The following is a 26,788-nucleotide window of genomic DNA, read 5'->3' as shown; positions in this document are numbered from 1 at the left end:
AAATAATTAATTAATTAAAAAAGAAACAAAACAGCTTTATTGAGGCATAATTCACATACTATAAAATTCCCCCTTTTAAAGTGTACAATTCAGTGGTTTTTAGTATATTTACAGATTTGTGCAACGATCACCACTATCTAATTCCAGAACATTTCTGTCACCCCAGAAAGAAACCTTGTACCCCTAACTCCTCATTCTCCCTCCTCCAACCCCTGGCAACCACTAATTCACTTTCTGTTTCTATGGATCTACCTATTTTGGACATTTCATAGGAATGGAATCATATAATATGTGGACTTTTGTGTCTGACTTATTTCACTTAGCATAACGTTTTTTTTGTTTGAGACTGAGTCTCGCTCTGTCAACCAAGCTGGAGTACAGTAGTGCAATCATGGTTCACTGCAGCCTCCACTTCCCAGGCTGAAGCAATCCTTTCACCTCAGCCTCCTTAGTAGCTGGGACTACAGGTGTGTGTCTGTGTCAGTGTGCTGGACTTTTTTTCTTTTGAGACAGAGTGCTGGAGTGCAGTGGCATAATCTTGGCTCACTGAAACCTCCACGTCCTAGGTTCAAGTGATTCTCCTGCCTCAGCCTCCCGAGTAGCTAGGACTACAGGTGTGTGCCACCACACCTGGCTAATTTTTGTATTTTAGTAGAGACAGGGTTTCACCATATTGGCCAGGTTGGTCTTGAACTCCTGACCTCGTGATCCTCCCGTCTTGGCCTTCCAAAGTGCTGGAATTATAGGCATGAGCCACCACGTCCCGCCTTTTTTTTTTTTTTTTTTTTTTTAAATATGGAGATGGTATCTCACTATGTTGCCTAGGCTGGTTTCAAACTCCTGGGCTCAAGTGATCCTCCCATCTCAGCCTCCCAAAGTGCTGGGATTACAGGTGTGAGCCACCGCTGGTATCACGTTTTTGAGGTTCATCCACATTGTAGTGTGTACCAGGACTTCGTTATGATTTGCAGCCGATTACTACTCCAGCGTATGAATAGGCACCATTTTGTTTATCCAGACATCAGTGGGCGGCCACTGGGCTGTTCACACATTTTGACTACTATGAATCATGCTACTATGAAGGGAAAGACACAAGTCCACCAAGTGATTCTCACGCACTCAGGCTTGAGGCATCAGGAGAGCACCCTCTTGCAATCTGTAAAGCTGCACACTTTCCCATCCTGTTCTTTCCAAAGCCCGGCGAGGCTAGCGGCAGCCCTGGCCCCATTTTACAGATAAGGACACCGAGGCTCTGTGCTGTGGACAACCAGGCTCCGGTTGCCCTCCTACCCACCCCACAGCAGCCTCTCTGAACCTCGGCTTTCTCATCTTTTCCTCTGCTCTTTTATAGGCTGGACAAATTAGGAAGTAAACCCTCGTCAGCTTTGGAACACAAATATTTGCCAGTGAAGAAAACATTCCCCATCAATCAAAACCGGGACAGGCTGGTACATATGCCTGCAGCCGCCTCAGGGAGCTTCTGTTTTAGGAGGGGCCAGGTGGCCCACAGCTCACCCTCCTCCCTGAACACTGCAGGCTCCTTCTCTTCCTACTTCATTTTGAAGATGCAGAGACAGGGGTTCCGAGTGGTCACTTGCCCTTGGTCACACAGCATCCAGAGTTACCTTTTATTTCTTCTCTTCAAGCATATTTGTCTTTTCTCTTTTGTTTTTGTTTTTATTTATTTTAATAGAGATGGGGTCTTGGCATGTTGCCCAGGCTGATCTCAAACTCCTGGTCTCAAGTGATCCTTCTGCCTCTGCCTCCCAAAGTGCTGGGATGACAGGCGTGCCTAGCCAAGAGGATGTGTCTTCACACATGAAGGTAACTCAGCGAGAACTCCAGGTTTGTAAAGGACAACTTCCAAGGCAGATACACAACAGACACAGCTTTGTGAGCAGCCCTGTGAGCTTTAGGGCTTTATTTCACCTTCCTGGGGCTTCAGGGAGGTCGGAGGGGAGAGCACCTGGTTAGCTGGGGGAGGGGGCGGGGGGCAGGGGCGGCTTTCGTGCTGGAATTCCAAACCCTGGAATCCTCGTGTCTCCTGTGACTTTTCTCGGGGCCTAATCATCAGGGTTTTAAATTCGACTGCAGTCGTAGAATAGCGCTTCACCTCCAGGAAGCTTTTCCGGCCATGACCACCCCATCAAAATCACCTGGCCCTGGATGAAATTCAGCTTTGTCTTCCCCGCGACTCCTGAATCCCAACTCCCAGGAGCGTGCACACAAACAATGGGCACCTGCGAGGGGATTCTGACACAGGTGAGCTCCAGACACTGCTCTGGCTTCACCTGCGCCCACTGTGCAGGGGCAGCCGGTCCAGCGAGCAGGTATTTGCTCAGGTGGTACAAACCTACCGCTCCTGTCTCATCTGGGACTCCTGCCGAAGTGCACATTCTGAGCCCCTGCTCCAAGTATCCATATTGGAAGCTGTGGGATGGGATGTAGGAATCTGCATTTTTATAGATTTTTAAAACAATGTGTGCAGAGAGGGCAGAAGATTGTGAAATTAATGGAAACAAGGTCTTCCCTGATCGCTCTGTCAGCCTAGGTGATGCCTAGTCCCGGGCCCGGTGCTGAGTTTGGGCCAATAAATGCGTGTACTCCTGGTCTGGCACGATGGCTCACACCTGTAATCCAGCACTTTGGGAGGTCGAGGTGGGAGGATCGCTTGAGGCCAGAAGTTCAAGCCCAGCCTGAGCAACATAGCGAGAGTCCCAAATCCACGAAAAGTTGTTTAAAAATTAAAATAAAATAAATGCTTTCACTCTTGGCCCCATGCGGAACGCCGGCGTAGAAGCGGCCCGGAACCCCACCCCTGGCTCTTGACTACGGCTGTTTGCGGCGCGCGCCGGGGGCAGGCGAAGGGACACCAAAGCTGGCACCCGCCGCAGGAGGTCCTGACGGCGCCAGGTGCTCGCCCACGGGCGGGGCGGAGCCGGGGTGGGGGCGGGGCCAGTCCGCGGGCCGGGGCGGGGCCGGCGCTCAGCCTCCCTTGGCCTTGCCAGTCCGCGGGCTCTTTGCAACCGCGGTCTCCGCCCCCGCCGCCCGCAGACGGCGCCTATAGGCTGTTTGCCGCGTTCCTATAGGCTGGCGCAGGCCGTCTTCCGGCCGGGGCGGGCTCCCGCCGTGGCGGGAAAACGGCGGCCGCGGCGTCTCCTCCCGGACTCTGAGGAGCCCGAGGAGACCGTGAGGCTCTGGCCTGCCGCTCGCGCCGCCATGGACGCTGCCGAGGTCGAGTTCCTCGCCGAGAAGGAGCTGGTTACCATTATCCCCAACTTCAGTCTGGACAAGATCTACCTCATCGGGGTGAGGCCCGGGCCGGCCGTGGGGCGCAGGGCGGGCGCCGAGGGGAGGGGAGGCCGGGCTGGGCGCGTCCGGGGCTCCCGCGTGGCCTTCAGAGCCGGGGTCGCGGGCTCGCCCTGCTCCCGCATCTGCGGAGGCCACCTCTCCGCGCTTGACTCGCCCACCGCAGTTCCCGCTTCTCGGATGAGGAAAGCGAGGCTGCTCTCGTTTGCCAGTGGCCCCGAACGCCCGGGTTTACAGGGTTTTTTTGGTTTGTTTTTTGGTTTTTGAGACGGTCTCGCTCTGTCTCCAGGCTAGAGTGCGGTGGCGCGATCTCGGCTCACTGCAGCCTCCGCCTCCCGGGTTCAAGCGATTCCCCTGCCTCAGCCTCCCAAGTAGCTGGGACTACAGGCGCCCGCCACCACGCCCGGCTGATTTTTGTAGTTTTGGTAGAGACGGGTTTCACCATGTTTGGCCAGGCTGGTCTCGAACTCCTGACCTCATGAGCCACCCGCCTCGGTCTTCCAAAGTGCTGGGATGACAGGCGTGAGCCACTGCGCCCGGCTTATTTGTTTATTTGGTAGAGATGGGGCTGGCCTCGAACTCCTGGACTCCCGCAGGCGATCCTGCCACCTCGGCCTTCCAAAGTGCTGGGATTATGGGCAGGAGTCGGCTTTACCTCTGTTTGTTTGTTTTTGTCTTTATTTTTGAGATGGAGTTTCGCTCTATCGCCCAGGCTGGAGTGCAGTGGCGCCATCTCGGCTCACTGCAGCCTCCGCCTCTCGGGTTCAGGTGATTCTCCTGCCTCAGCCTCCTGAGTAGCTGGGATTGTGAGCCACCGCGCCCGCCCGGCTTTGCGTTTTTAGTGTAAGGGAGGCACCTTGGCGCTGGGAGTCCTGGAGAAGGAGGGTGGACTCTGTACCTACCCAGACCCACCTCCCCGCACCCCAGGACCCCAACATTGGATGTGTGAAACCTGTTCTGGAGTTGGAGGTTGCAGGCGGGAGAGGGAGCACCCCCGACCCACTCCACGGGGGATTTACATCCCCCTCCGTGGAAAGGCCGGAAGGACTGCGCTCCACGCTCGCAGGTGTCTTGGAGCCGCTTAGGAGGTGCTTTGTTCTGAGTCTGATAACAGTTGGGTTTTTATTATTTGCATTTGGACTTCAGCCTCTGCCATGCCTTGCCTCTTATTTGATAGCAGTGACGCACAGTAATGCTTTTTTTGTTCCTTTTTAATCTTACGGGGAATTGTTTTACTTTTGTCAGGGGGACCTGGGGCCTTTTAACCCTGGTTTACCAGTGGAAGTGCCCCTGTGGCTGGCAATTAACCTGAAACAAAGACAGAAATGTCGCCTGCTCCCTCCAGAGTGGATGGACGTAGGTAAGGATGCAGTGGAGACTGGCTGACGAGTGGGTGGGGCTGGGCTTGGGATGATACCCTCTCCCAAGGGGTGGAGGCATGGGGCCTCCTTCCTGATTAGGTGCGTGCTCCCTCTGTTCTATTATCCACTGATCAGCTGAAAGGAATACTTCCCGATTCACCTCTCAGCAGAGTCTGCTAACCAGAGTTACTAATGTCATGTTAGGTTTTGGTGTATGTGAAAATTGTAGTTTATTTTTTGAGACGGGTCTGACTCCATCACCCAGGCTGGAGAGCAATGGTGCAATCTTGACTCACTGCAGCTTTCACCTCCTGGGTTCAAGTGATCCTCCTGCCTCAGCCTCCCAAGTAGCTGGGACCACTGGCGTGTGCCACCACACCCTGCTAATTTTTTCGTTTTTGTAGAAATGGGGTCTTGCCATGTTGCCCAGGCTGGTCTCAAACTCCTGGGGTCAAGTGATCTGGCCACCTTGTCAGATCTGCTGGGATTACATGTGTGAGCCACTGTGCCCAGCCTATATTTTAATGTAAGATATTTCAATTTGCTTTAAAATAAATATATGACCTTAAAGAAGCATTTGTTTTAAATTTTTAAAAGTTAAGTATAGATTAGCATGTTGAGAAGCAGTTATACAGAATGCATGAAAATAATATATCACAAAAGGGTTGAATATTATTCAACTATAAAAAGGAATGGAATTCTGATACATGCTACTGTGCAAATGAACCTGAAACATCTTAAACATCTTGCTGAATGAAAGAAACCAGGCACAAAAGACCACACACTGTATCATTCCATTTCTATCAACTGTCTAGAATAGGCAAATCAATAGAGACAATAGATTACTAGTTGCTTAAGTACGGAGTCTTGCTTTGGGTGATGGAGGGATTGTGGAGTTTCTTTTTGGCATGATGAAAATTGGGATTGATTGAGGTAATGGTTGCCCAAGTCTAAATATACTAAACACCATTGACTTGTACACTTTGTTTTTAATAGCCCGCAAGTGCTACTAAAACGTGTGTGTGTGTGTGTATATATTTATTTATTTATTTATTTATTTTTTAGTGGAGATGGGGTCTTGCTATGTTGCCCAGGCTGGTCTCAAACTCCTGGACTCAAGTGATCCTCTCAGAGTGCTGGGATTACAGATGTGAGTTGTTGCCCTTGGCCAGAAGGCATTTTTAGCAGAGAGACCCACCAGGCCTGGCTCCATTAGTGCAGCATCCTCTCCCGGCCCCTTGTTTAAAATCAGTATCTGGGCCGGGCGCGGTGGCTCAAGCCTGTAATCCCAGCACTTTGGGAGGCCGAGACAGGCGGATCACGAGGTCAGGAGATCAAGACCATCCTGGCTAATATGGTGAAACCCCGTCTCTACTAAAAATACAAAAAACTAGCCGGGCGAGGTGGTGGGCGCCTGTAGTCCCAGCTACTCGGGAGGCTGAGCCAGGAGAATGGCGTGAACCCGGGGGTGGAGCTTGCAGTGAGCTGAGATCTGGCCACTGCACTCCAGCCTGGGCAACAGAGTGAGACTCCGTCTCAAAAAAAAAAAAAAAAAAAATCAGTATCTGGCAATTTTGTTCCATCCACACCTGAGGTGATACATGGCAAGGGCCTGTTTTATCGCAGGCTAGAGTCAGAAGGTGTGGAGAGTTCACCCTGAGCTTTTTGCCTGGGCTGGAGCCGTATTGTGGGAACAGTGAGGCACCAGTCTATAGACCCTACCCAACAACCTGCTGCCTCCTGACTTCTGCACCACAGATAAGTCGTGCCTGTTCTGGACGGGGCACGGTGACTCACACCTGTAATCCTAGCACTTTGGGAGGCCGAGATGGGTGGATCACCTGAGATCAGGAGTTCAAGACCAGCCTGGCCAACATCGCGAAACCCCGTCTCTACAAAAAAATACAAAAATTGGCTGGGCATGGTAGTGGGCACCTTTAATTCCAGCTACTTGGGAGGCTGAGGCAGGGAGAATTGCTTGAACCGGGGAGGCGGAAGTTGTAGTGAGCCGAGATCATGCCACCGCACTCCAGCCTGGGACACACAGTGAGACTCCGTCTCAGGAAGTTATAAAAAAAAAAAAAAAAGTTCTGCCTGTTCTGGGACTTCATTTAAATGGAATAATCTAGTATGTCATTTTTTTTGTTTATGACTTCTGTTATCTAACATTGTTTTTGAGATTCACCTGTTTATGTTCTCGACACTGGGACGCAGAGCTCAGCTCCCGACCCCTTTCTCCACTACCTAAACTATATCCACACTACCTATTTAGTTCTTCCATTGCTGGATACTCTCCATACTATATATTTGTTCACCGATTCTTCTGTTGGTAGATATTTGGGATTCCCATTTTTGGCTTCTAAAAAACATTGAGAGACAGGGTTTCTCTGTTGCCCAGGCTGGATTGCAGTGGTTATTCAGGTGTGATCATAGTGCATTGCAGCCTCCAACTCCTGGGCTCAAGTGATCCTCCCATCTCAGCCTCTCTCGTAGCTGGGACTACTGGTGTGCACCAATGTGCCCAGCTCATTTCTGGCTTTTGAGACAGAGTCTCGCTCTGATGTCTAGGCTGGAGTGCAGTGACTAGATCATGGCTCACTGCAGCCTCCACCTCCTGGGCTCAAGCGATCCTCCCGCTTCTGCTTCTTGAGTAGCTGGGACTACAGGTGTATACCATCACACTCAGCTAATTTTTATAGAGACAGGGTCTCACTTTGTTGCTCAGACTGGTTTTGATCTCCTGGGCTCCCACCTCAGTCTCCCAAAGTGCTGGGATTACAAGTGTGAGCCACTGTGCCTGGCTCATTTTGGCCATTAATAAGGCTTTTGTGAATATTCTTGTCCAAGTCTTTTCATGGATATGTTATTTTCTCTTGGGTAAATAAACAACTAGAATGATGGACTTGCTGGATCTTAGAGATAATGCTTAACTTTGTAAGTAACGGCCACCTGGTTCTTCAAAGCTGCTGAGCCTTTATCCTATAAGAAATAGGAGTTCCCATTGTTCCATGTCCTGGCCAAAAATTTTGATTGTATCTTTATTTGCTAGAAAGGTGGACCAGAGGTGTTTCATAAGCTGATTCAGATGTTAATAAAAGGATCACTCTGGCCGGGCGCGGTGGCTCAAGCCTGTAATCCCAGCACTTTGGGAGGCCGAGACGGGCGGATCACGAGGTCAGGAGATCGAGACCATCCTGGCTAACACAATGAAACCCCGTCTCTACTAAAAATACAAAAAAATTAGCCGGGCGAGGTGGCGGGCGCCTGTAGTCCCAGCTACTCGGGAGGCTGAGGCAGGAGAATGGCGTAAACCCAGGAGGCGGAGCTTGCAGTGAGCCGAGATAGCGCCACTGCACTCCAGCCTGGGCGACAGAGCGAGACTCCGCTCCGTCTCAAAAAAAAAAAAAAGGATCACTCTTCTGTGTAGAGAAGGTCCGTGTGATAGGAGCAGAGCAGGGAATGAATCCAGGCAAGCACTGAGGGTGGCCTCTAGCTGATGGAGGTAGGAGATGTGGTGGGCGTCTAGGTGTGTTTTGAAGGAAGCAGCAGCAGGATTGGCTGAAGGACTGGCCATGGGGTGTGAGGGAGAAGAGTGAAAGCTGACAGCCAGGCTGTTGGCTGGAGGCCCAGAAGGAGAGGGAGTTGCTGTCTCCTGAGGTGGGAGGCTGCAGGAGCAGGCTGTGGGCTGCAGTGGGTATCAGGAGTTGGGGTTTGAACTGTTGTGCTTTCTGGATATCCAGGGGGAAGTTACAGCAGCAATGAGATTATTGAGTCAGGAGTTAGGGCTCAGGGGCTGATGGGGGTATAAATTTGGAGGTCTTTCTGAGCACGTGGGTGGTATTTGGATGAGGTGGTGTGGATATGAGTTTAGGTAGTGGAGAAAGGGGTTGCAAGCTGAGCTCTGTGTCCCAGTGTCGAGAGGTTAGGAGGAATTGCCAAGAGACAAAAAGGGGAGCCTAGTGCGTTCAGAAGAAAGCTCAGAGGGGTGTCCGGGGAGGGCCTTCTTTTTAAGGCAGTATCTATTAGTGTGTTTGGGAGGATCGAGCAGGGAGGGCACAGTGATCATTCAAGAGCATGAGAGCTGCTGGAGTGCCTTCCTGTGCAGGTGAGAGGGTCCAGAACACCTGGAAGGCTGATCCTCGAGTGCATAGGAGCTACGCAGGGAGTTTGGGGGATGGGGTGGCATGTGGGTCACATGCAGATGGGTGTCAGGTGAGAGGTGGGTGTTGGGTTGAGGTGGTGCTGGTGGCAATGAAGAGAGGGAAGAGAGGGTGAGTAGATCAAGGAACTGGGCCAGGATTGCAGGACAGCACCAAGGGCCCTGGGGATGGGTAATTGGCCCTTTACAGAGGGACCCTGCAGCGTAGCTGTGCTCCGTGCTTGTCCCTTAGCTACATTCCACAGTCCACACCTGGGACAGGTTTCTCTGCAGAGGGGGAGGGCTGAGGGAGCTGGAGCATGTGTGAGAACAGTGCCGATGCTGGTGGAATTGGACACAGCTGTTTGATTCTAGACGCTGGGCTTTAACCCGTCTAGGATACCATGCCTCCTCCTGGCTGGGTTGGCTTAACCCTCCTAGGATATTGTATCATGCCCAGGCTAGGGTGGCTTAACCCCTAGGATATTGTATCGCTCCTAGGCTAGGGTGGCTCAGCCCCCTAGGATATTGTATCGCACCCAGGCTGGGGTGGCTGAGACCCCTAGGATATTGTATCACGCCCAGGCTGGGGTGGCTCAGACCCCTAGGATATTATATCACACCCAGGCTAGGGTGGCTCTAGTTTTGTAAGTTGTCTTGTTCCCTTCTGAACAAGGCAGTATAAATAAATTTAAGTCACTGACTACTTTGATCACTTATTGCATCAAAGGTAAAATACTGACCAGGTATGGTGACTCACTCCTATAATCCCAGCACTTTGAGAGGCTGAGGCAGGACGATCACTTGAGCTTAGGAGTTTGAGACCAGCCTGGGCAACATTGTGAGACCTCGTCTCTACAAAAAATAAAAAAATTAGCTAGTTATGGTGGCATGTGCCTGTGATCTCAGCTACTCCTTGGGAGGCTGAGGCAGGAGGATTGCTTGAGCCCGGGAGATTGAAGCTGCAGTGAGCTGTGATATTGCCACTGCACTCCAGCCTGGGCATGAGAGAGAGACCGTCTCAAAAACAAAAACAAAAAAAAATGCAGTAAAGGTAAAGTATTTTGCTGTTTCCCTAAAAAAGAAAAAACACAACAAACATCAAACTTTTGACTCTAACATTCTTTTTAGGAATATATTCTATAGGCCAAAGCAGCAGCAAAAATTTACCTTTTGGAGAGAAAGTTTCAAGGAGGCCTCAAATCATCTAGTTAATGATACAAATGTTGTCCCAAAATATTTTTTCATGTATTTGCTAGTTGATGATGTATTTGCCAGATAATATAGGCACTAGGTAAATTTGGAAGGTTTAATAAATATCTATGATGGTAAAATGTATTAACTTTTAAATTTCAGAAAAATTGGAGAAGATGAGGGATCATGAACGAAAGGAAGAAACTTTTACCCCAATGCCCAGCCCTTACTACATGGAACTTACCAAGCTCCTATTAAATCAGTAAGTAGATCTTACCTCTTTGAGGCCACACCCAAGACTGGATGGACTCGTCATGCCCTTCCTCCAACCCTCGCCTTTCCTCTCCGCTTCTCTGCTTATTGCCTCAGTAAGTGGCAGCACTGGCCACCCTGTTTCTCAGGTCAGTGACTAGGAGGTCATCTGTGTACACACACCTGCCAGTTGTACTCTCTCTGTGTGTCTTTCTCTCTGTTCTTTCCCTTTATCTCTCGTTTTTCCTTTTCTCCACCCCCTGGTGAAGCCCTTGGCTCTTTTTGTTCTGCCTCACATCACTCGACATTGGACCCTGGTGTGAGCCACCAGTATCTCACAGAATCGGCAGTAGCCATTCTTTGCCACGTATGTGTTTTATTTAGCACAGCTTTACTCCTGTTTCTCCTTGTAGTAGGTGGATTTGAGTTTTTTTGTGTCTTTCGCAGGAAAGGCCAGAGGACTCACATTTGCCTCTGCGCTTGGTTTACAGGAAAGCCCACTTCCTGGCAAAATCATGCTGTAGTAACCCCGTAGCTTGTTTGCCTTCATCCATACTGGCTCCTCTCAGCTTCCCATTCGTTCTTCACATCACAGTCAGAGTGGCCTTGGAAAGGCAGAACTGCCATGTGACTCCCTGCTTAAAATCCTCAGTCTTCCCTCTAAAGTCCTGAGAATGGTGTTCAAGCAGTGTGAGCCTGGTGCATGCTCCCCCTCCCTCTTTCACCCTCTTACAGCTCTTTCCTCTGCTTCTGGAGGGCTCAGGCTCATACTGGCCCCTGTCACTTCTTTAAGAATTCTGACTTTGCATATACTGTTCTCTGCCCTGTAAGTCCGTCCTTTCCCTGCTCCTGCTCACCTCCGCTGGTTAGTATAACATGTCTCTTCTGGGTTCAGCATACATGTTCTCTTGGCAGCTCTACACATTGCTATGGCATTTGCCAGCTGTAATTTTCTTGTTTGTCTGGCTGTGCCATCACATGTACCCATTTTAAATGGGCAGGGACTGGGTCTCGTATGCATATGTCCCCAGCGAGATGCCTGGGGCTCATGTTTGTTGAGTGAAAGAGTGAAACTAGTAAAGAAGGCAGACAAGTGGATAATTTTGCTTGGGAGATACTTAGAATGTCATTTGTACAATGTCAAGCTTCTGGGCATCCTTTAACTGGGTTCAAGAGCAGAACTACAACAAAACATTGGGACACTAGTACTACTGCATGCTGCAGAGCAGCAGGAAGGCCTGGGGGCCCACCGAATGGCACTGCTGAATTTTAAAGGAAGACTTGGGGATACAGCATGGGCTTGTGCTTAGGCTGATATGAGGCTGCAGTCAGCCCATGAATTTCATAAAAAGCCGAGAACCAGCAATGCACCAAGCAGTGGCATTTGTCCCATAGGCCTGGTTCCTGGTGTGGTGGGGGAGAGATGCGGGCCTGGGAGCCCATAGTGAATCTTCAGTGTGACCAATGCTTTTGACAGTCCATCAGAGCACAGTAAGGCCAAGTGGTGCTAGAGAGGGCTCATAGAGGTTTGCTGGGAGGGCAGACTTGTAGGAGGTGGATGGTAGGAGAGAGGGCAGTGAGGCAGGAGGAGCTGATGTGCTCTGGCACAGAGTGTGGAGGACCTGGTGTAGCCAGGCAAGCAGAGGTATTTGAGCATGTGTAGTACATTCATGGGAGCCGGGGAGTGGAGGCATAGATTCTGCTGCAGTGGCCAGCCCCTGGGAGGGGCATGTGGCCTCAGAGGGACCTGAGAGAGACTGCAGTGGTGGTGGGGACAGTAGCTGGAAGGGAGAGGATCTATAAACAGGCTTGGTAAGAATTTGGCATTAGCTAGGTGAGGGGGCCTATTCATGTTTTGTTTTTGAAGTTCAATATGTATGTAGTTTTTATCAAAAACCTTGTTTTATAATTCATTTGGTTAAGGGACTTAATTTTACATATGTTCTTCTGTTCAGTTGATGAGGAGTTGGGGTCTGTTGTTCTTTAACCTGCTGTTCAGAGCACAAGATCTAAATGTTTGGGGGTTTATAAATAACACTCACCACATAAATTTTGTACCAGTGATTTGCCTCTTACTAATCAGGAGTTATTTGTAGCATATGGAGAGAGAATGTGTAGCGTAACCTGTAATGCCTAGCGACGAACAATATTTGCTTCTGCTTTTAACTTGTAGTTTTTCTTTCAAGGTTAGTTTAAAATATTTCACAAAGGGAGCCTCAACTTTGTGAAAGCCTTCCTTCAGCCCTTGATGACTTTGAGCTTCTAGCCAGAATTTTGCTATGTGTAGGTGTGCTCTATGTATACTAATTTGCAGTTTCTTCTGTGATTTTTGAAAATTGTTTTTGTCTTCTCTGAAGAGCAGAAGAGTCCCTTCCCTTCAGGGCTTGTATGAGGATAGAAATGCCAGGTAAAGTGCTGAGCCCAGTACCTGGCATGGAGCTGGTGTCCTGCTTCTTTAGGCTGTGACCCCTGGATTCCTGGTGGGGAACAGGGAGATCTGCTCAACACTCTGTAAATAAGGAGCAATAGAACTCGACCTTTCAGCCAGCCCTTGAAACCGATTCCTTGTAGATGGAGGTTATGCAGCACAGAACGCTGTTATCCTGAGACAGAGGGTTCTGACTTAGAGCTGATTCTCTACTAATTTTCTTTTTTTTTTTTTTTTTTTTTTTTGAGACGGAGTCTCGCTTTGTCGCCCAGGCTGGAGTGCAGTGGCCGGATCTCAGCTCACTGCAAGCTCCGCCTCCCGGGTTTACGCCATTCTCCTGCCTCAGCCTCCCGAGTAGCTGGGACTACAGGCGCCCACCACCTCGCCCGGCTAGTTTTTTGTATTTTTAGTAGAGACGGGGTTTCACCATATTAGCCAGGATGGTCTCGATCTCCTGACCTCGTGATCCGCCTGTCTCGGCCTCCCAAAGTGCTGGGATTACAGGCTTGAGCCACCGCGCCCGGCCTCTCTACTAATTTTCTTAGGTAAACAGAAGTCCTGTTCAGCAGCCTGCCATGGGATAGTTACCGTGAGCAAAAGAAACACCATGTGGATCACTGCTGAATGTCCTTGGCACCAAGCTTAACTGCTACACATCTTTACATCCTAAAGTTGAAAACAAAGCAAAACAGACTTGCTGAGTCTGGAATAGCCGGAGTATTTTGCCTGAAAAGAGCCACTCTATCTAGCATTGCCTCAGCTTATCGAGTGTTCCCTGACTGACTTACCCCTTGCTCCTTTAGTGCTTCAGACAACATCCCGAAGGCAGATGAAATCCGGACCCTGGTCAAGGATATGTGGGACACTCGTATAGCCAAACTCCGAGTGTCTGCTGACAGCTTTGTGAGACAGCAGGAGGCACATGCCAAGGTAGGTGCCGCCTCACCTGGGTGCTAGTGGCCTTGATGCTGCATAATTTCACATGGCCTCCTGTCTGCTGAGGCTATTACAGGCAGGCATTACTAGCTGTGCTTTTTAAAAAGTTCATTGGTTTCTTATTTTTATTCGGTAGAGTTTACCATTTTCTCAAAATCAAAAACTCCTTGGCCAACTTGGTCTGTTTTCTTGTTTTAGCTGGATAACTTGACCTTGATGGAGATCAACACCAGCGGGACTTTCCTCACACAAGCGCTCAACCACATGTACAAACTCCGCACAAACCTCCAGCCTTCGGAGAGTACTCAGTCTCAGGACTTCTAGAGAAAGGCCTGGTGCGGGCGGCTTGCCGGGGGATGTGAGTGCTCAGGACGTGATGAGGTACTCGTGGTTCTGGAGCTCTAGAAACACTTTGAATGCATGAAAAACATGTGATGGTGCAAGGAATGGATTCAGGACATTGTTGGAGAAGCAAGTTTGATTAGTCCTTAAAACTTAGCTCCCTGGGACATTGTTCAATTCCACATCTGTTTCTAGAAACCAGCCTTTTTTTTTTCCCCCTTTTGAGAAAGAAAAAAGCTTAGGCAAATAAGTTATTCTCCCTAGCAGAGCCACATGGGTCTCCTGCGTGGAATCTGTCACTCGGGCAAGTGTTCAGTGACTGGTAGGTATAGATACAGCAGGAGTGGCCATGTCGCCCACAGCTTTTTTCTGCCTTCTTAATCCTGGTTTCTTGGGCTGAATTTGGACTCTCCCGGAGGTGGCTCACAGGGAAGGATGGCAGATGGTGCAGCTAACAATGCTGACCAGTGCTTTTCCTCTACGCCCTGATGCACAATAAACATGGACCCAACCCAACTCTGACTCTTTAGGTTTTTGTCCTGCGTAACTACCAAGTAAAAGGACTGAGCCTGTGGCTGAGATGACTCAGTAAACTAAACTGAGGCACACAGCAGTCAACTGGAAACTGCAGACCAACACCTGGGGTGTCTCGTTCTCTTGGTTACTTCTAGCTCAGGTTTAATGGGTTTCTTATCAAGGAGAGTCAGGAAAAAAACGAAACCAATGTATTGAGCACGAGTGACACTTAAGACAATGCTAGAAGAAAAGTCAGACTTTTAACGCTGCCCTGATGCATTTAGGGAAGGATTCTTTGTTGTAGGTAACAGTGGGCTCAGGGGAAATTATTTTTTTCCTAAGAGAAAATTACTTAATTTGTAGCATTTTGGAATGGTTAGGTCCTTTACAGAAATGACATTACCTTGAGAGATGAAATGATTGAGCAGCATCATGCAATGGATAGAAGGTTCTGTAACTAGCTTTAAAAAAAAGTTTAATTTTTTTTTTTTTACGGTGGCTCACGCCTGTAATCCCAGCACTCTGGGAGGCTGAGGCGGGTGGATCACAAGGTCAGGAGATTGAGACTATCCTGGCTAACATGGTGAAACCCCATCACTATTAAAACACACACACAAAAATTTGCTGGGTGTGGTGGCCCGTGCCTATAGTCGCAGCTACTTGGGAGGCTGAGGCAGGAGAACGGCTTGAACCCGAGAGGCGGAGGTTGTAGTGAGCCAAGATCACGCCACTGTACGAGAGCAAGACTCCATCTCAAACAAATTTTTAACTTTGTTTTTAGACAGGGTCTTGTTCTGTCACCCAGGCTGCAGTAGAATGGGGTGATCGTAGCTCACTGCAGCCTCCAACTTCTGGGTTCATGCAGTCCTCCCACCACAGCCTCCCAAAGCAGTGGGGTTGCAAGCATGAGCCGCCATGCCTGGCCAGCCTGTTTTTGGCTGGACACCAGTGGGCCAAAAGCAGTGGGGTGCTGTTTGGGGAGCTCTGAGAATGCACATGTGTGACAGGCTGAACCTAAAAAGACCATCCCCCAGCTTCGGCCCTACAGTGTCTAGCATGCTATGCACTATTGCTCCATGTTGCTGCCCACGTGTCTCCGCCAGGCAGGTGTTGGGGGTTATTTGGACACTGAAGGGTCAGACCTGGAAGACTGGGACCAAAAGAATAGGTCTCTATAATTTAAGGTGCTGTTCATAGTTCAGGTCGTAAGACTTGTTCTTTCTTTTTTTTTTTTTTTTTTTTTTTGAGACGGAGTCTCGCTCTGTCGCCCAGGCTGGAGTGCAGTGGCCGGATCTCAGCTCACGGCAAGCTCCGCCTCCCGGGTTTGGGCCATTCTCCTGTCTCAGCCTCCCGAGTAGCTGGGACTACAGGCGCCCGCCACCTCGCCCGGCTAGTTTTTTGTATTTTTTAGTAGAGACGGGGTTTCACCGTGTTAGCCAGGATGGTCTCGATCTCCTGACCTAGTGATCCGCCCGTCTCGGCCTCCCAAAGTGCTGGGATTACAGGCTTGAGCCACCGCGCCCGGCCGACTTGTTCTTTCATCTTACCCTTCCTCGGAATCCTCTTGCTTTCATCTGGGGATCTTTTAGAATGAAACTACTTGTTATTGTGGAGGGCAAGGGGTCCTAATGCCCTCCTCTTAGAACCTGAGCCAGTCGAGGCAGCTGCATCTGTCTACGTGTTTTATCTGTGGAGATGTATAGTTATGGAGCTTTTTTTGTTTGGCCTTGTTTTATTATATCATAAAAAAGATTTTCCTTTTAACATGATTTAGGAAGATTTTATTTTTTGGATGTTGTCAGAAATTACAGCAATATATTCATAAATACCTAATTACTACATTCAACAAATATTACAATACAATTAATTCAAACAAGTACACTTAGAACAGGTTTAATTTCACAGCATCTAAACTGCCCCCAGAGTGACCGAGGCACCGGTGTTCCTCCCTCCCACCTGTGTATGGGTTTACTGTTCTAGAATTAAGCACAGGGTACATACAAAATAACACCAATTAGCATGGTCTTCCTCAGGTCAAGGCAGAGTTAAGGAGTTTTTTAGGTTAAGCACTGGATTGAAAAGTTGGGGACAGGCTACTGCAAGTAGTAAGAAAGTCAACAGCTTGGTTACTTGAAAGAGTATAGAGATTGCTAAGTGGCTAATATACACTTTAAAGAGGAACAGAATTGGTTTGTGCTGACCATCTCCATCTTGTGGTGGATCCCTGGAATTTTCTACACTTGGGTGAAACACGTGGCTCAGGGAAAGGGGGAGTGGAGTATCTGGTTTGAAATTCAGCTTAATTTTTGAGATTTGGCAGTATATTATGAGCTACTTGAGGAAAACAGCATTCTGCTACAAACTGCAGATTCCCTGTGTTAGAATCCTTCACCGCTGAAGGTGTGGGTGATGCTCTCTGAATACTCTTAATGGTGCAACCTATCAGAATGTTAGTCCCAATTCAGTGCTTTATTCCTTTAAGATTAGAATGTAGACTAAAATGTGGAAAATCCCGTCTTGGTCACTTATCTGAGACAATTGATTAGGAACATATTTTATCGTCAGTCTGGCTCTGATTATATGAAACAAAGAAAAATAACCTGTTTCAATGAGGAACCAGATAATTTACTATTGGAAGGTATCCCTCTGCAGAGGACAGGTGGCAGTTCCCTTCCAGGTAATGTAGGAAGATGGTTGAAGGACCGAGCCGAGGGCTTCACGTACATCCTGACACACAGGTGGCATAATCGACTCCAGAGCGGATTTGACATATTACTCAACGTGAAATAGCTGAACAAAAAACTTGAGAGATTGCATGTCAATTTTTAAGCCCAACTGAAAACAGATTTAGGTGCTACTGTGTTGAGAATCATCTGAAAGTAAGTTTTCAAAGTATGAAACTAATTGTTGGATGGGAAAACCATGATTGGGTACTGTGTCTTGGGTGGTGTGCTTTCATTTTTGAGAAACACTTCTTACCTTTTTCTTAGTTTATTCATGTTGCCTCACTGGTTTGTATTCTGATTGTCGTATTTCTTGAGCAAGAGTACTCAAATCGCCACAAGTACGTGGAAGGATGGGGAGACTGGGCGAGAAGCTCAAGGACCGGGCAGAAGTGGGTTTCCACTGGCAGGGGAGAAGCCAACTATTGCTAGCACAGTGACACTGCTTCCACCCTGGGCGGATCCCTCATGGTGTACCACCTGTCCCCTGTGCTGTCACAGAAACTCCAACCAAGGGAGCACCCCTTAGATGGTAAGGGATGAGCTATGGTTTTAAGTTATCGGATCTACTTTTCCCTTTTACTTTAGCCAAGGCCATTACCAAAAGCATCCAGACATCTGTGATGGTGGAGGTGGCCTGAGAGCAGAAGTGCTAAGATGTGACTCTTAGGCCTTCAGACCAGAAACCTCAAGCAGGTTTTCAGTGGAGAAATCCAGTGAGATTTTTGCCCTGATCGTTTGTAGCCGACTCCCTCTGAACACTTGTGGGACATGTTGAGCTCCCAGTGTCTTTCGAGGGGAGGCCGCAGCACAGCCCCTCGAGTTCTCTCCCAGCCGCTTCTGTGGAGAGGAAGGCGCTTGTTGACTGCTGATAATACTGGCGGTACGTTTGTCTGAGTTTGCTAATAACTGGAAGATTCTTGGCAGACGTACAAAGCAAACTGTGCGGGGGCAGATAAAGCGACACGATGCCAGCTGCCAGCAAGCTGTTCTGCGCAGCAAGGGCTAGAGCCAAGGGCTCTGCCGCTGGTCACAGCAGTGAGCAGCCAGCACACAGGTCAGGCAACCTGCCCTGAGCTCAGGCCTCCACCCCCCAGACCAGTGACTGGCAGCCCTGGCCTCTGGTGAGGGCCCTTGGGAGCAAGAGAGGCCTTCTTGATCTAAACACTGCCTCCATAAGCAGTAACTGGGACAAGGAGAAGACCTGCCCATTGCTTTGCCTTGGTGTGATGAGCCCAGTTTCTGACCATTCCTGTGCTTGTCACAGTAAGTTCAAAAAGGAGGGGTTCAGCTCAGACCTCGTGGCTTTTACAAAGCATTGTATTTAAATAAAGCCTCTGACATTCCTATTCTGTACCTGCTCTCAGACACTTTAGAATTCTATCACAGAAATCATTGACTTCCTGAAAGGTTTTTAAAAGCCCCCACCCATGTGTGCACATGATTGTCACACATGGGTTCTATGGACCTCCTCCCTTGATAGCAATGGGTAATATTTGCTATTAGCTTGTCCAGATGCTGGGGGCGGGGAGGGGGAGTGGAGGAGGTAAGCAGTAGCGCATGGCTTTCTACGGCAGCTTCTGGTACAACTCAAACTAAAAATGAAGTGATCGCATAGGCGCCAGTGGTAAGCTCTTTTACTTTTCTTCTTCTTTAATTTTTAAAAACACTTCAATATTTTAATGTCCTGACCAGCAGCAGTACAAACACTAAAAGCAAGGTTTTTTTTTTTTGCCCAAAAAAACAAAACCCCCAAACAGGAAAAACAAACAAAAATCCCCCAAACCACATATTAAAAATGGCAGGCTTTTTATAACAATAGTTAAAGTAATAAAAACATACAAAACTTTGTTTTTTTAATATATATACACAGTACAAGGCTGAAGCACCTTTGACTTTTCTCTCAAAATTTACGTCTGTATGAAAACCCCACCCACTGTAGCAACAATCTGGTGGGTGTGAAGCTGTGTATACACAGAGCTCTGTACATGCTCCCCACGGAGTAATAAAAAGGTACCTTCAGTTTGTGAATTGGTTTTATCTTTAGGTAAGAGCTTTTCCACAGAAAAGCCTTTGGGTTGCTTTGTGTGCTCCTAGGACTTGTTGCTTTGAAAATTTTGCAGGAAAGTAAATGAAACAAATAAGCCCTTTTTTTACTTACAATGCACCCAACCTTTTCAGCTGAAGCAAGTTTCACTCCTGGGAGGAATGAGACTGGCCCCATCACTGCGGCAAAAGCAAACTGGGCTTGAGGCATAGTAACATGGCAACACAAGAAAACAGAACCGGTTTGATCCACTCATCTGCACAGGGGGCTGTCAATGATCACGTTTTAGTGTTGCTAATGGAGCCTTCACGTTCAGATTAAGAAAAAATGTGGGCGAGGAAGGACTAAAACCACCTTTAAAAAGAAAAAGTATGGGCAATCCTACATTGGTTGCTCGCTGAATGACAATGGTGATTCAATTGCATTGACGTCAAGGTGAGTTCTTTTTTTCTGGAGCCTGGAATCCTTTGCTTCATGCATGGCACATTCTCATTTTGTAAGCTTCAAACCTCCCAGTGAAAAATATTAAATATTCAAGGTAATAAAATAGATAATATTTCTATACTATAGGTTCGGCCTAGTGCAAGGGAAACCGTCACCTGGGGTATCCCTTCAGGTAGCCCCTAGGCCAGTGCATTGCAGGCAAGGCAAGGCACTTTCGTAAGTGGTCCAGTTCTGCCTGGAGCCGCTCCCGTTCTGAGACCATCTTCTGTTTCTGGCTCCTCAACTCCTGGAGAGAGGGAAATTTGTGTCAAAACCAATCCATTTCCTCTGTGAGGACAAGCATGTGGTATACAAACATGCTGGATGGAAGGGCAAACCTACATTTGAAAATGTCCCAGCCGGGCACGGTGGCTCATGCCTGTAATCCCAGCACTTTAAAAGGTTGAGGCGGGCAAATCACCTGAGGTCAGGAGTTCGAGACCAGCCTGGCCAACATGGGGAAACCCCATCTACTAAACATAAATTAGCCAGGCGTGGTGTCCTATGCCTATAATCCTAGCTACTCAGGAGGCTGAGGCAGGAGAATCGCTTGAACCCAGAAGGCAGAGGTTGCAGTAAGCTGAGATTATGCCATTGAATTCCAGCTTGGATGACAGTGAGACTTCACCTAAAAAAAATAAGTCTCCTTTTCAGCCTGTGTTCTGTCCCTGGCTCTTCCAGAGTCTTAAGGATCGGCATCTGCTGCTGTCTTGGCTCAAATTCGGAGTTCTTGGAACCCCCAGATGTAAAAACTTTGGGAGTGATCTGAGACCTGCTTCCCGAAATCCCTGCCCCACAAGGACATCTGCTGGACCAGTCCTGCTAGTGTGGCTGTGAGCCGGGTGACATGGTTTCGGTTGCTTCAGCTTCCCTTCTCTAATAAAACCCTGCTGCTCTCCTTAGCAAATCACAGTAGGGGAGACTGATACAGGCAATAATTCATTCTGCAAACAGCATCTGTACCCTTCCAGGATCAATATTCTATGTTAAAGATAGCTCCTTCCTTACCTAAATCCTAATCAACTAGTGTCTGAATTTTCCCCTTTAGGAGACAGTGGTCTTGCTCTGTCAACCAGGCTGGAGTGCAGTGGCATGATCGGAGCTCACTGCAGCCCTGAACTCCTGGGCTCATATGATCCTCCTGCCTCAGCCTCCCAAAGTGCTGGGATTACAGGTGTGGGCCATTGCATGCAGTCCAAATTGTGACCTCTTAAGAGCACATTTCCTCTTTGAAACTTATCTTCATGGGTGCTTCTGAACCCAAACTCAAAAGGTTGCGTGTTTGAATGTTTCTGTCCCTTCCCAACTCACCGCCACGCTGTGGGAGAGCTGCTCTGCCGTCAGGCTGAGGCTGTAGTGCCGGGCCTCCAGTCGTCTGCATTGTGTCTGCAACACCTGCCGTTCCAGATTTTGCTCTGAAAAGACAAGAGATGGTAATGTATCTTCTGTGTGCAGGGGCCCCAAGGCCTGGCGAATGCTCTCCTCTTCACACACTGCCCAGCAGAGCCCAAAACCTCTCTCCAATGCAGCCAGCAAAGGCCCCTCCTGTGGGCCACAATGTTCCCAGCCCTTTGAACTGTACCAATACATACATAAACGCTAAATTAAGCCCAATACACAGGAATAAAGACAAAGGATCCAGGACTTAAAGGCAATTTGATACAGATTAGGAAGAAATTTGATGGCCTTAAAATGCATCTTTTAAAAACAAAATAGGCTTTCAGTTTAGGCTGCTGGAAAAAGGCCAGAGTAAACTTAAAGCACAGATTTAATTAATAAAATAAAGCCTCTGCTCTACCAAAGGAGACCAGGCCTAGTTTTAATAGGAGGGTGACTTCAAATATTTAAGGACAAATCCCTACTTTATACAGAGTGTTTCAGAGAATGAAAAACAGGGAAAGTGCTAACAATCTGGATAACAAAGTACAATAAAACTAGAGTCTAATACTAATGAACATACATGAAAAATCCTAAAAGTACTAACGAATTCAACAAGGATGGAGCAACATCAAGAAAAAAATCAAAGGATGAAAAACTCTGGAAATGGGAACCTTCACTCTTTAATGGGATGCTTTAAAGTTTCACAGACAAGGGCCCCACCAGTGCCTCTCTTTGGCAGCACTGGAGTGACATGACAATCAGACAAATTCAAAAGAACCAAACCTTGTATTTGCAGGTTTGATCATCTGTGATTCCTAAGATCTAAGGAATAATCACAGGCAACGTAAAAAAAATCCAGTCGGGTGCGGTCGCTCACGCCTGTAATCCCAGCACTTTGGGAGGCCGAGATGGGCGGATCACGAAGGTCAGGAGATCGAGACCATTCTGGCTAACATGGTGAAACCCTGTCTCTACTAAAAATACAAAAAAAAAAAATTAGCTGGGAGTGGTGGTGGGCGCCTGTAGTCCCAGCTACACGGGAGACTGAGGCAGGAGAATGGCGTGAACCTGGGAAGCGGAGCTTGCAGTGAGTGGAGACTGCGCCACTGCACTCCAGCCTGGGTGACAGAGCAAGACTCTGTCTCAAAAAAAAAAAAAATCCAAAGACCCCCAAAATCTGTGATACCTGAAACTAAATCTAGTCAAAACTTCATGTACAAAAATGATGTGATAGTTTTGTACCATATTCATGGACAAGGATGCCAACCAAGTCTATAAATTCAATGCAACTGAAAATCTAACAGGACTCTTTTTGGGAGTGAATATAATGTGATCCTAAAATCCTTGGGAGAAAGCCATGGGCTAAAAACAGCTGAGCAGTAGCTGAGAAGGGGGGGGTCAGTGCAGGTCATGACTGACAGGGGCGAAGCCAGGCCCAGCAGGTGTGGGAGTTGAGGCAGGGAAGACTGTGCCCCATACATTGCCTGGACAACTGGTTGGGTGGGAAAGATGCAGTTAAGGAAAATTTCTGCCTTACTCTGTACACACAAACGAATCCTACACGGAACAGGAAAAAGCCGAACTCACAGAAGAAAATACAGAAGAATAGCCTTAGGGTATGGAAAGAATTCCCAACACACACCAAAAAACCCACAAAACCAGAAAAGATGGAACTATTTCATCTAGGAGAGTTTAAAAATAACTCTGTATTGTTTCTGGATATATACGAGTGCACTTAAAGAATAGTAACATGTAGGGGGAGTGGTGGGCAATAAACTCAAAGATTCCATGGGAGGAGGAAAGGAAGTGAAATACAGGATTTGATGCCCTGGTTGTAGCTACATGGGCATTTGTTTTTAGTTTGGAGAATACTTTTCCAGACTGAGTTCTGCCAGGAGAAAAAAAGGAAAAAAAAATTTTTTTTTTTTTTTTTTTTTTTGAGACGGAGTCTTGCTCTGTTACCCAGGCTGGAGTGCAGTGGCGCGATCTCGGCTCACTGCAAGCTCTGCCTCCCAAGTTCATGTCATTCTCCTGCCTCAGCCTCCCGAACAGTTGGGACTACAGGCGCCCGCTACCACGCCTGGCTAATTTTATGTATTTTTAGTAGAGATGGGGTTTCACTGTGTTAGCCAGCATGGTCTCAATCTCGACCTCATGATCTGCCAGCCCCAGCCTCCCAAAGTGCTGGGATTACAGGCGTGAGCCATCATGCCCGGCCAGAAAAAACTACTTTTCTAAGTATTTGAAGTGGTTGACATTCATAATCAAGTCTTTGTATTTGGTGATATTTACAACACTGTCGCATGTGATAATAAAAAGTCCTCTAGGACATGTTAAATCAATTGCAGGTGGCTGTGGCCTGGCCCAGCTTTTGTCAAAGCACATACCCAGCAGTGCCCATGCAGTAAGGATGGTGAGTGCAAAATGAAGGCTGGGTACCTCTGCTGTTCCCCAAAGGGGCCTTTGCAATATCCTAGAGAAACTGAGGAACAGAAGCAGGAGGTGGTGTGCAGTATACAGGAGCATCAAATGCTGCAGCGCCCAGCTTCATGGCCCCACTCCCTGGCAGGGGAGATGTGGCCTGAGTCCGCCTGGTGCTGTGGCTTCCCAGGAGAGTTGGTGTGCGCATTCCCAGGTGGGATCAAAACATCCTGGGTATTCTAAGAGGTGGCGAGCCTTCAACTAAGTCTTTAACAGGAGCCCGTCTTTAAGGTGCTTGGCTAAAGTAAAGGTAGCTGAAAACACGACGCACTCATTGGCCACAGAGCAATCCTTGCAGTGTGGGGAGGCTGTCACCAGGCTAGAGGCATGCTGGAGCAGTGACCAGGCCTAGCTGCCAGGGCTCAGCAAATCAACTAGGTCATCTCCCAGGACCCTTACATGAAACTGAGGCCGACATCCGCACTGATGCAGCTCAGAGAGCGGGGCCCACATGAAGAATGGCAGGTGCCACCAGAGCTGGCATCGTGGTACTTGGATGCCCTAGCAAGACTGGCCTCAGGTTCCAGCATGGGACATCACCACTACCAGAAGCCGGAAGAAACTTCCAGTATTTGTATCTACTGTGCCTCAGGATGGAGAAACAGTCCCCAGGCTGGCAGAGGTCTGCATGAACTCACCACTCAGATTCCTTTCCAAAGGTACTTTCCTGACCCCCTCCCTGCTCTTTCCCAGCACCCCCATACCTTCTATGTGTTCTTGGTAAGCTTCAAAAATGGCCTCAATCCCTTGCCACTTGCGTCTTGGGGCTTCCTCATCATCATCTCCATCTTCATCCTCCTCCTCTTCCTCCTCTTCCGAGTCCCGGTCCATCTCCTGGGTTGGGGGGCCCTTCCTCACAGTGGGGGGCTCCTGCTGCCCATTGTGCTGGGGTGGAGGGGCGCGGCTGGAGGACTGCAGCTCGGGAATGTTGTAGTGGACGGACGTGTCAACCTTGTGGTTCTGCTCTGCAGACAGCACAGCCATGCTCCCTGTGGAGGGGACAGAGCTTGTGTCAGTGTGTTGGGGAAAGGGACACAGGGTGCTGTCTCAGAAGGGAGCTGTGCCCTGCCTTTGGTGCAGAGTCAGCATGACTGCAGGGCTCAAGGGGCCAGTATGACACTGGGTAAAAGAGGGATCTAGCCCAAGACCTCTGGGCTACAGACCCAGCGTGAGAAAGTCTGAGACAGCCAGGAGACACCACAGCCCTGAGCGCTAGTTGATTCTGGTACATGGACCATTTTTGCTGAAATTCATCTCTGAGACTCCATTTTTTGTTTTGGCTGCCCCCGGTCCTCTGGGTAGCAGGCTGGAGAGAAATGGCCCAATCTCAGCTCACTGCAACCTCCCCTCCCAGGTTCAAGCAATTCTCCTGCCTCAGCCTCCAGAGTGGCTGGGGTTACACGCATGCACTATCATGCCTGGCTAATTTTTGCATTTTTAGTAGAAATGGGATTTCGCCATGTTGGCCCAGGCTGGTTTAGAACTCCTGACCTCAGGTGATCCGCCCACCTTGGCCCCCCAAAGTGCTGGAATTACAGGTGTGAGCCACCGCGCCTGGCACTGCCTCCATCTCTTTGAGCTTGGTCTATAGTTGGCCCTCAGCAGACACCAGCCCGTCCTCTCACAAGGCATGGGTGTGTCGGTCCCTAGGCATAATGGGGCTCTGCCCTCTCCCAGGAGTCAGCCTCATTGTGCCCTGTTTCAAGAGGGCGTGCCCCCTCTCATGGCATGGCCCAGTGGGTGACATCCTCAAGGGCACACCTGGCTTCCCGTGTGGATGGCAGCCCCTGGTGGGGCCTGAGACCAGCCCAGTCAGTACAGTGACTTGGCTCAAACTGGTACAGCAGGGTGACTAAAATCTTGAGGAAACCGTTTAGTGTAAGGCCAGGACAAGGTCAGAATAAATTGGCAGAAAAAAATATGCCCTAGGGCCACAGAAAAGCCTCTACAAGGTGTACCGCCAAGGGGCAGGGAGGGAGGGTATTCTGAAATTTTGAAAGGCATCTCAGCAGCACTGTACAGTCTCCCTTGGTATCTGTCATGGAGGACTGGCTCCAGACCTCCTGTGAACACTAAAGTCCAGGGATGTTCAAGTCCCTGATATAAAGTGGCGTAGTATCTGCACATCATCTATGCACACCTCTAGAGTACTTGTAATACCTACACTTTACCTGCTGCTTGGCAAATTCAAGTTTTGTTTTTGGAACTTTGTGGAATTCCACCCCACCCGCAAATATTTCTAATCTGAAGCTGGCTGAATCCAAAGACACAGAACCCATGGATCCAGAGGGCTGGCAGTGACATCTTTAGATACCACCTCTACCTTGAGGACTGGCGGCCATCTGCATCTCTGTCTTGAAAAACATGATTCTTTCAAATGAATGCTGGTAAAAATCCACTCAAGTGCTCTTCCCTGCCTTTGGGGAATCTTTTTTAATCTCTGCAAAAACCAGTGCCTGCTGGTGTTCACTGCTTTACCTCTTACCGATCGATGAGTCCCTGCTCACAGCACAGCATCAGCGCTGGTGCCTACAAATGCTTTTCACCTACGAGTTCAGGTTTTAGAGCTTAGAGTAAAACAAACAAACATGGTTTTGGCATAATAACAAAATTATTTTCTTCTGGTGATTGGAGTTTATAAAAACTTGTGCCCACAGCTGAACAGCTGTGGCGCTCAGGGACTTTGGCTAGCCTCAACCATTGCCGAGAGCTGAGCGGGGACTGGCAGCCTCATTACCTTTATGCTTCTGCAGGGCCTTCTGGGTGGACTGCAGCACTGACTCGTGGAACTGATGTGCAAACTCTTCTGCCACAAAGGGCTCCCACGGCTTGCTCTTCCCATTGGTGCTGTGGGACAGCGGCACAGGAATGTCCTTGGATGCAGCGCCCCGGATGTAGTGAAGCATGCTCAGGCTCTTCTTGCCTCCAGGGGCCTCGCTCAGCCTGGCCTTCTCCCCGCTGGCAGGAGCTAGCTCCTGGACTCTCGACAGCTCCTGGGGCCGAACCTGTTCCAGCTTCCCAGGCTCCGTGGCCTTTGGGATGTCAGACAAGGAAGCAGCAACCCCCACCGGCTTCTCCACATCCAGAGAGGCTTGCTGAGTGGCCGGTTCTTTTAGAGACAGAAAGTGAAGGAAAATGTTAAGAAATGCAAGTTAACAGGCTGAGTGTCCAGCACGCAGATCCTGGTCTCCAGAGCTT

The 26,788-nt window shown here is 48.8% G+C and overlaps 2 protein-coding genes across 16 annotated transcripts in view; one reads left to right on the top strand and one right to left on the bottom strand.

Moving 5' to 3' along the window:
* Positions 1–3,113: 3,113 nt before the first annotated feature.
* On the top strand, positions 3,114–14,476 carry LOC105496812 (GINS complex subunit 2). The gene is made up of 5 exons (XM_071085050.1): positions 3,114–3,309; positions 4,555–4,669; positions 10,165–10,264; positions 13,486–13,612; positions 13,817–14,476. Exons 1-5 carry the CDS (start codon positions 3,220–3,222, stop codon positions 13,940–13,942), a joined length of 558 nt encoding a protein of 185 aa, XP_070941151.1. The 5' UTR covers positions 3,114–3,219; the 3' UTR covers positions 13,943–14,476.
* Positions 14,477–16,441: 1,965 nt separating this feature from the next.
* The window catches only part of LOC105496790 (Gse1 coiled-coil protein), a 505,942-nt gene continuing 495,595 nt past the window's right edge, over positions 16,442–26,788 (bottom strand). For all 15 annotated transcript variants that reach the window (XM_011767398.3, XM_011767397.3, XM_011767396.3 and 12 more), the window contains 4 exons: positions 26,328–26,699; positions 24,295–24,579; positions 21,041–21,144; positions 16,442–19,976 (listed from right to left, as the gene is read on the bottom strand). In XM_011767398.3, coding sequence (XP_011765700.3) covers positions 19,842–19,976; positions 21,041–21,144; positions 24,295–24,579; positions 26,328–26,699 — 896 coding nt within the window. In that variant the 3' untranslated portion in view covers positions 16,442–19,841. The remainder of the gene's footprint in view (positions 19,977–21,040; positions 21,145–24,294; positions 24,580–26,327; positions 26,700–26,788) is intronic.

The sequence above is a fragment of the Macaca nemestrina genome, chromosome 18 (genome assembly GCF_043159975.1).
Source record: "Macaca nemestrina isolate mMacNem1 chromosome 18, mMacNem.hap1, whole genome shotgun sequence".
Classification (NCBI taxonomy): Eukaryota; Metazoa; Chordata; class Mammalia; order Primates; family Cercopithecidae; genus Macaca; species Macaca nemestrina.
Note: the sequence above shows the minus strand (reverse complement) of the source record. Positions and strands in the feature narration are given on the sequence as shown.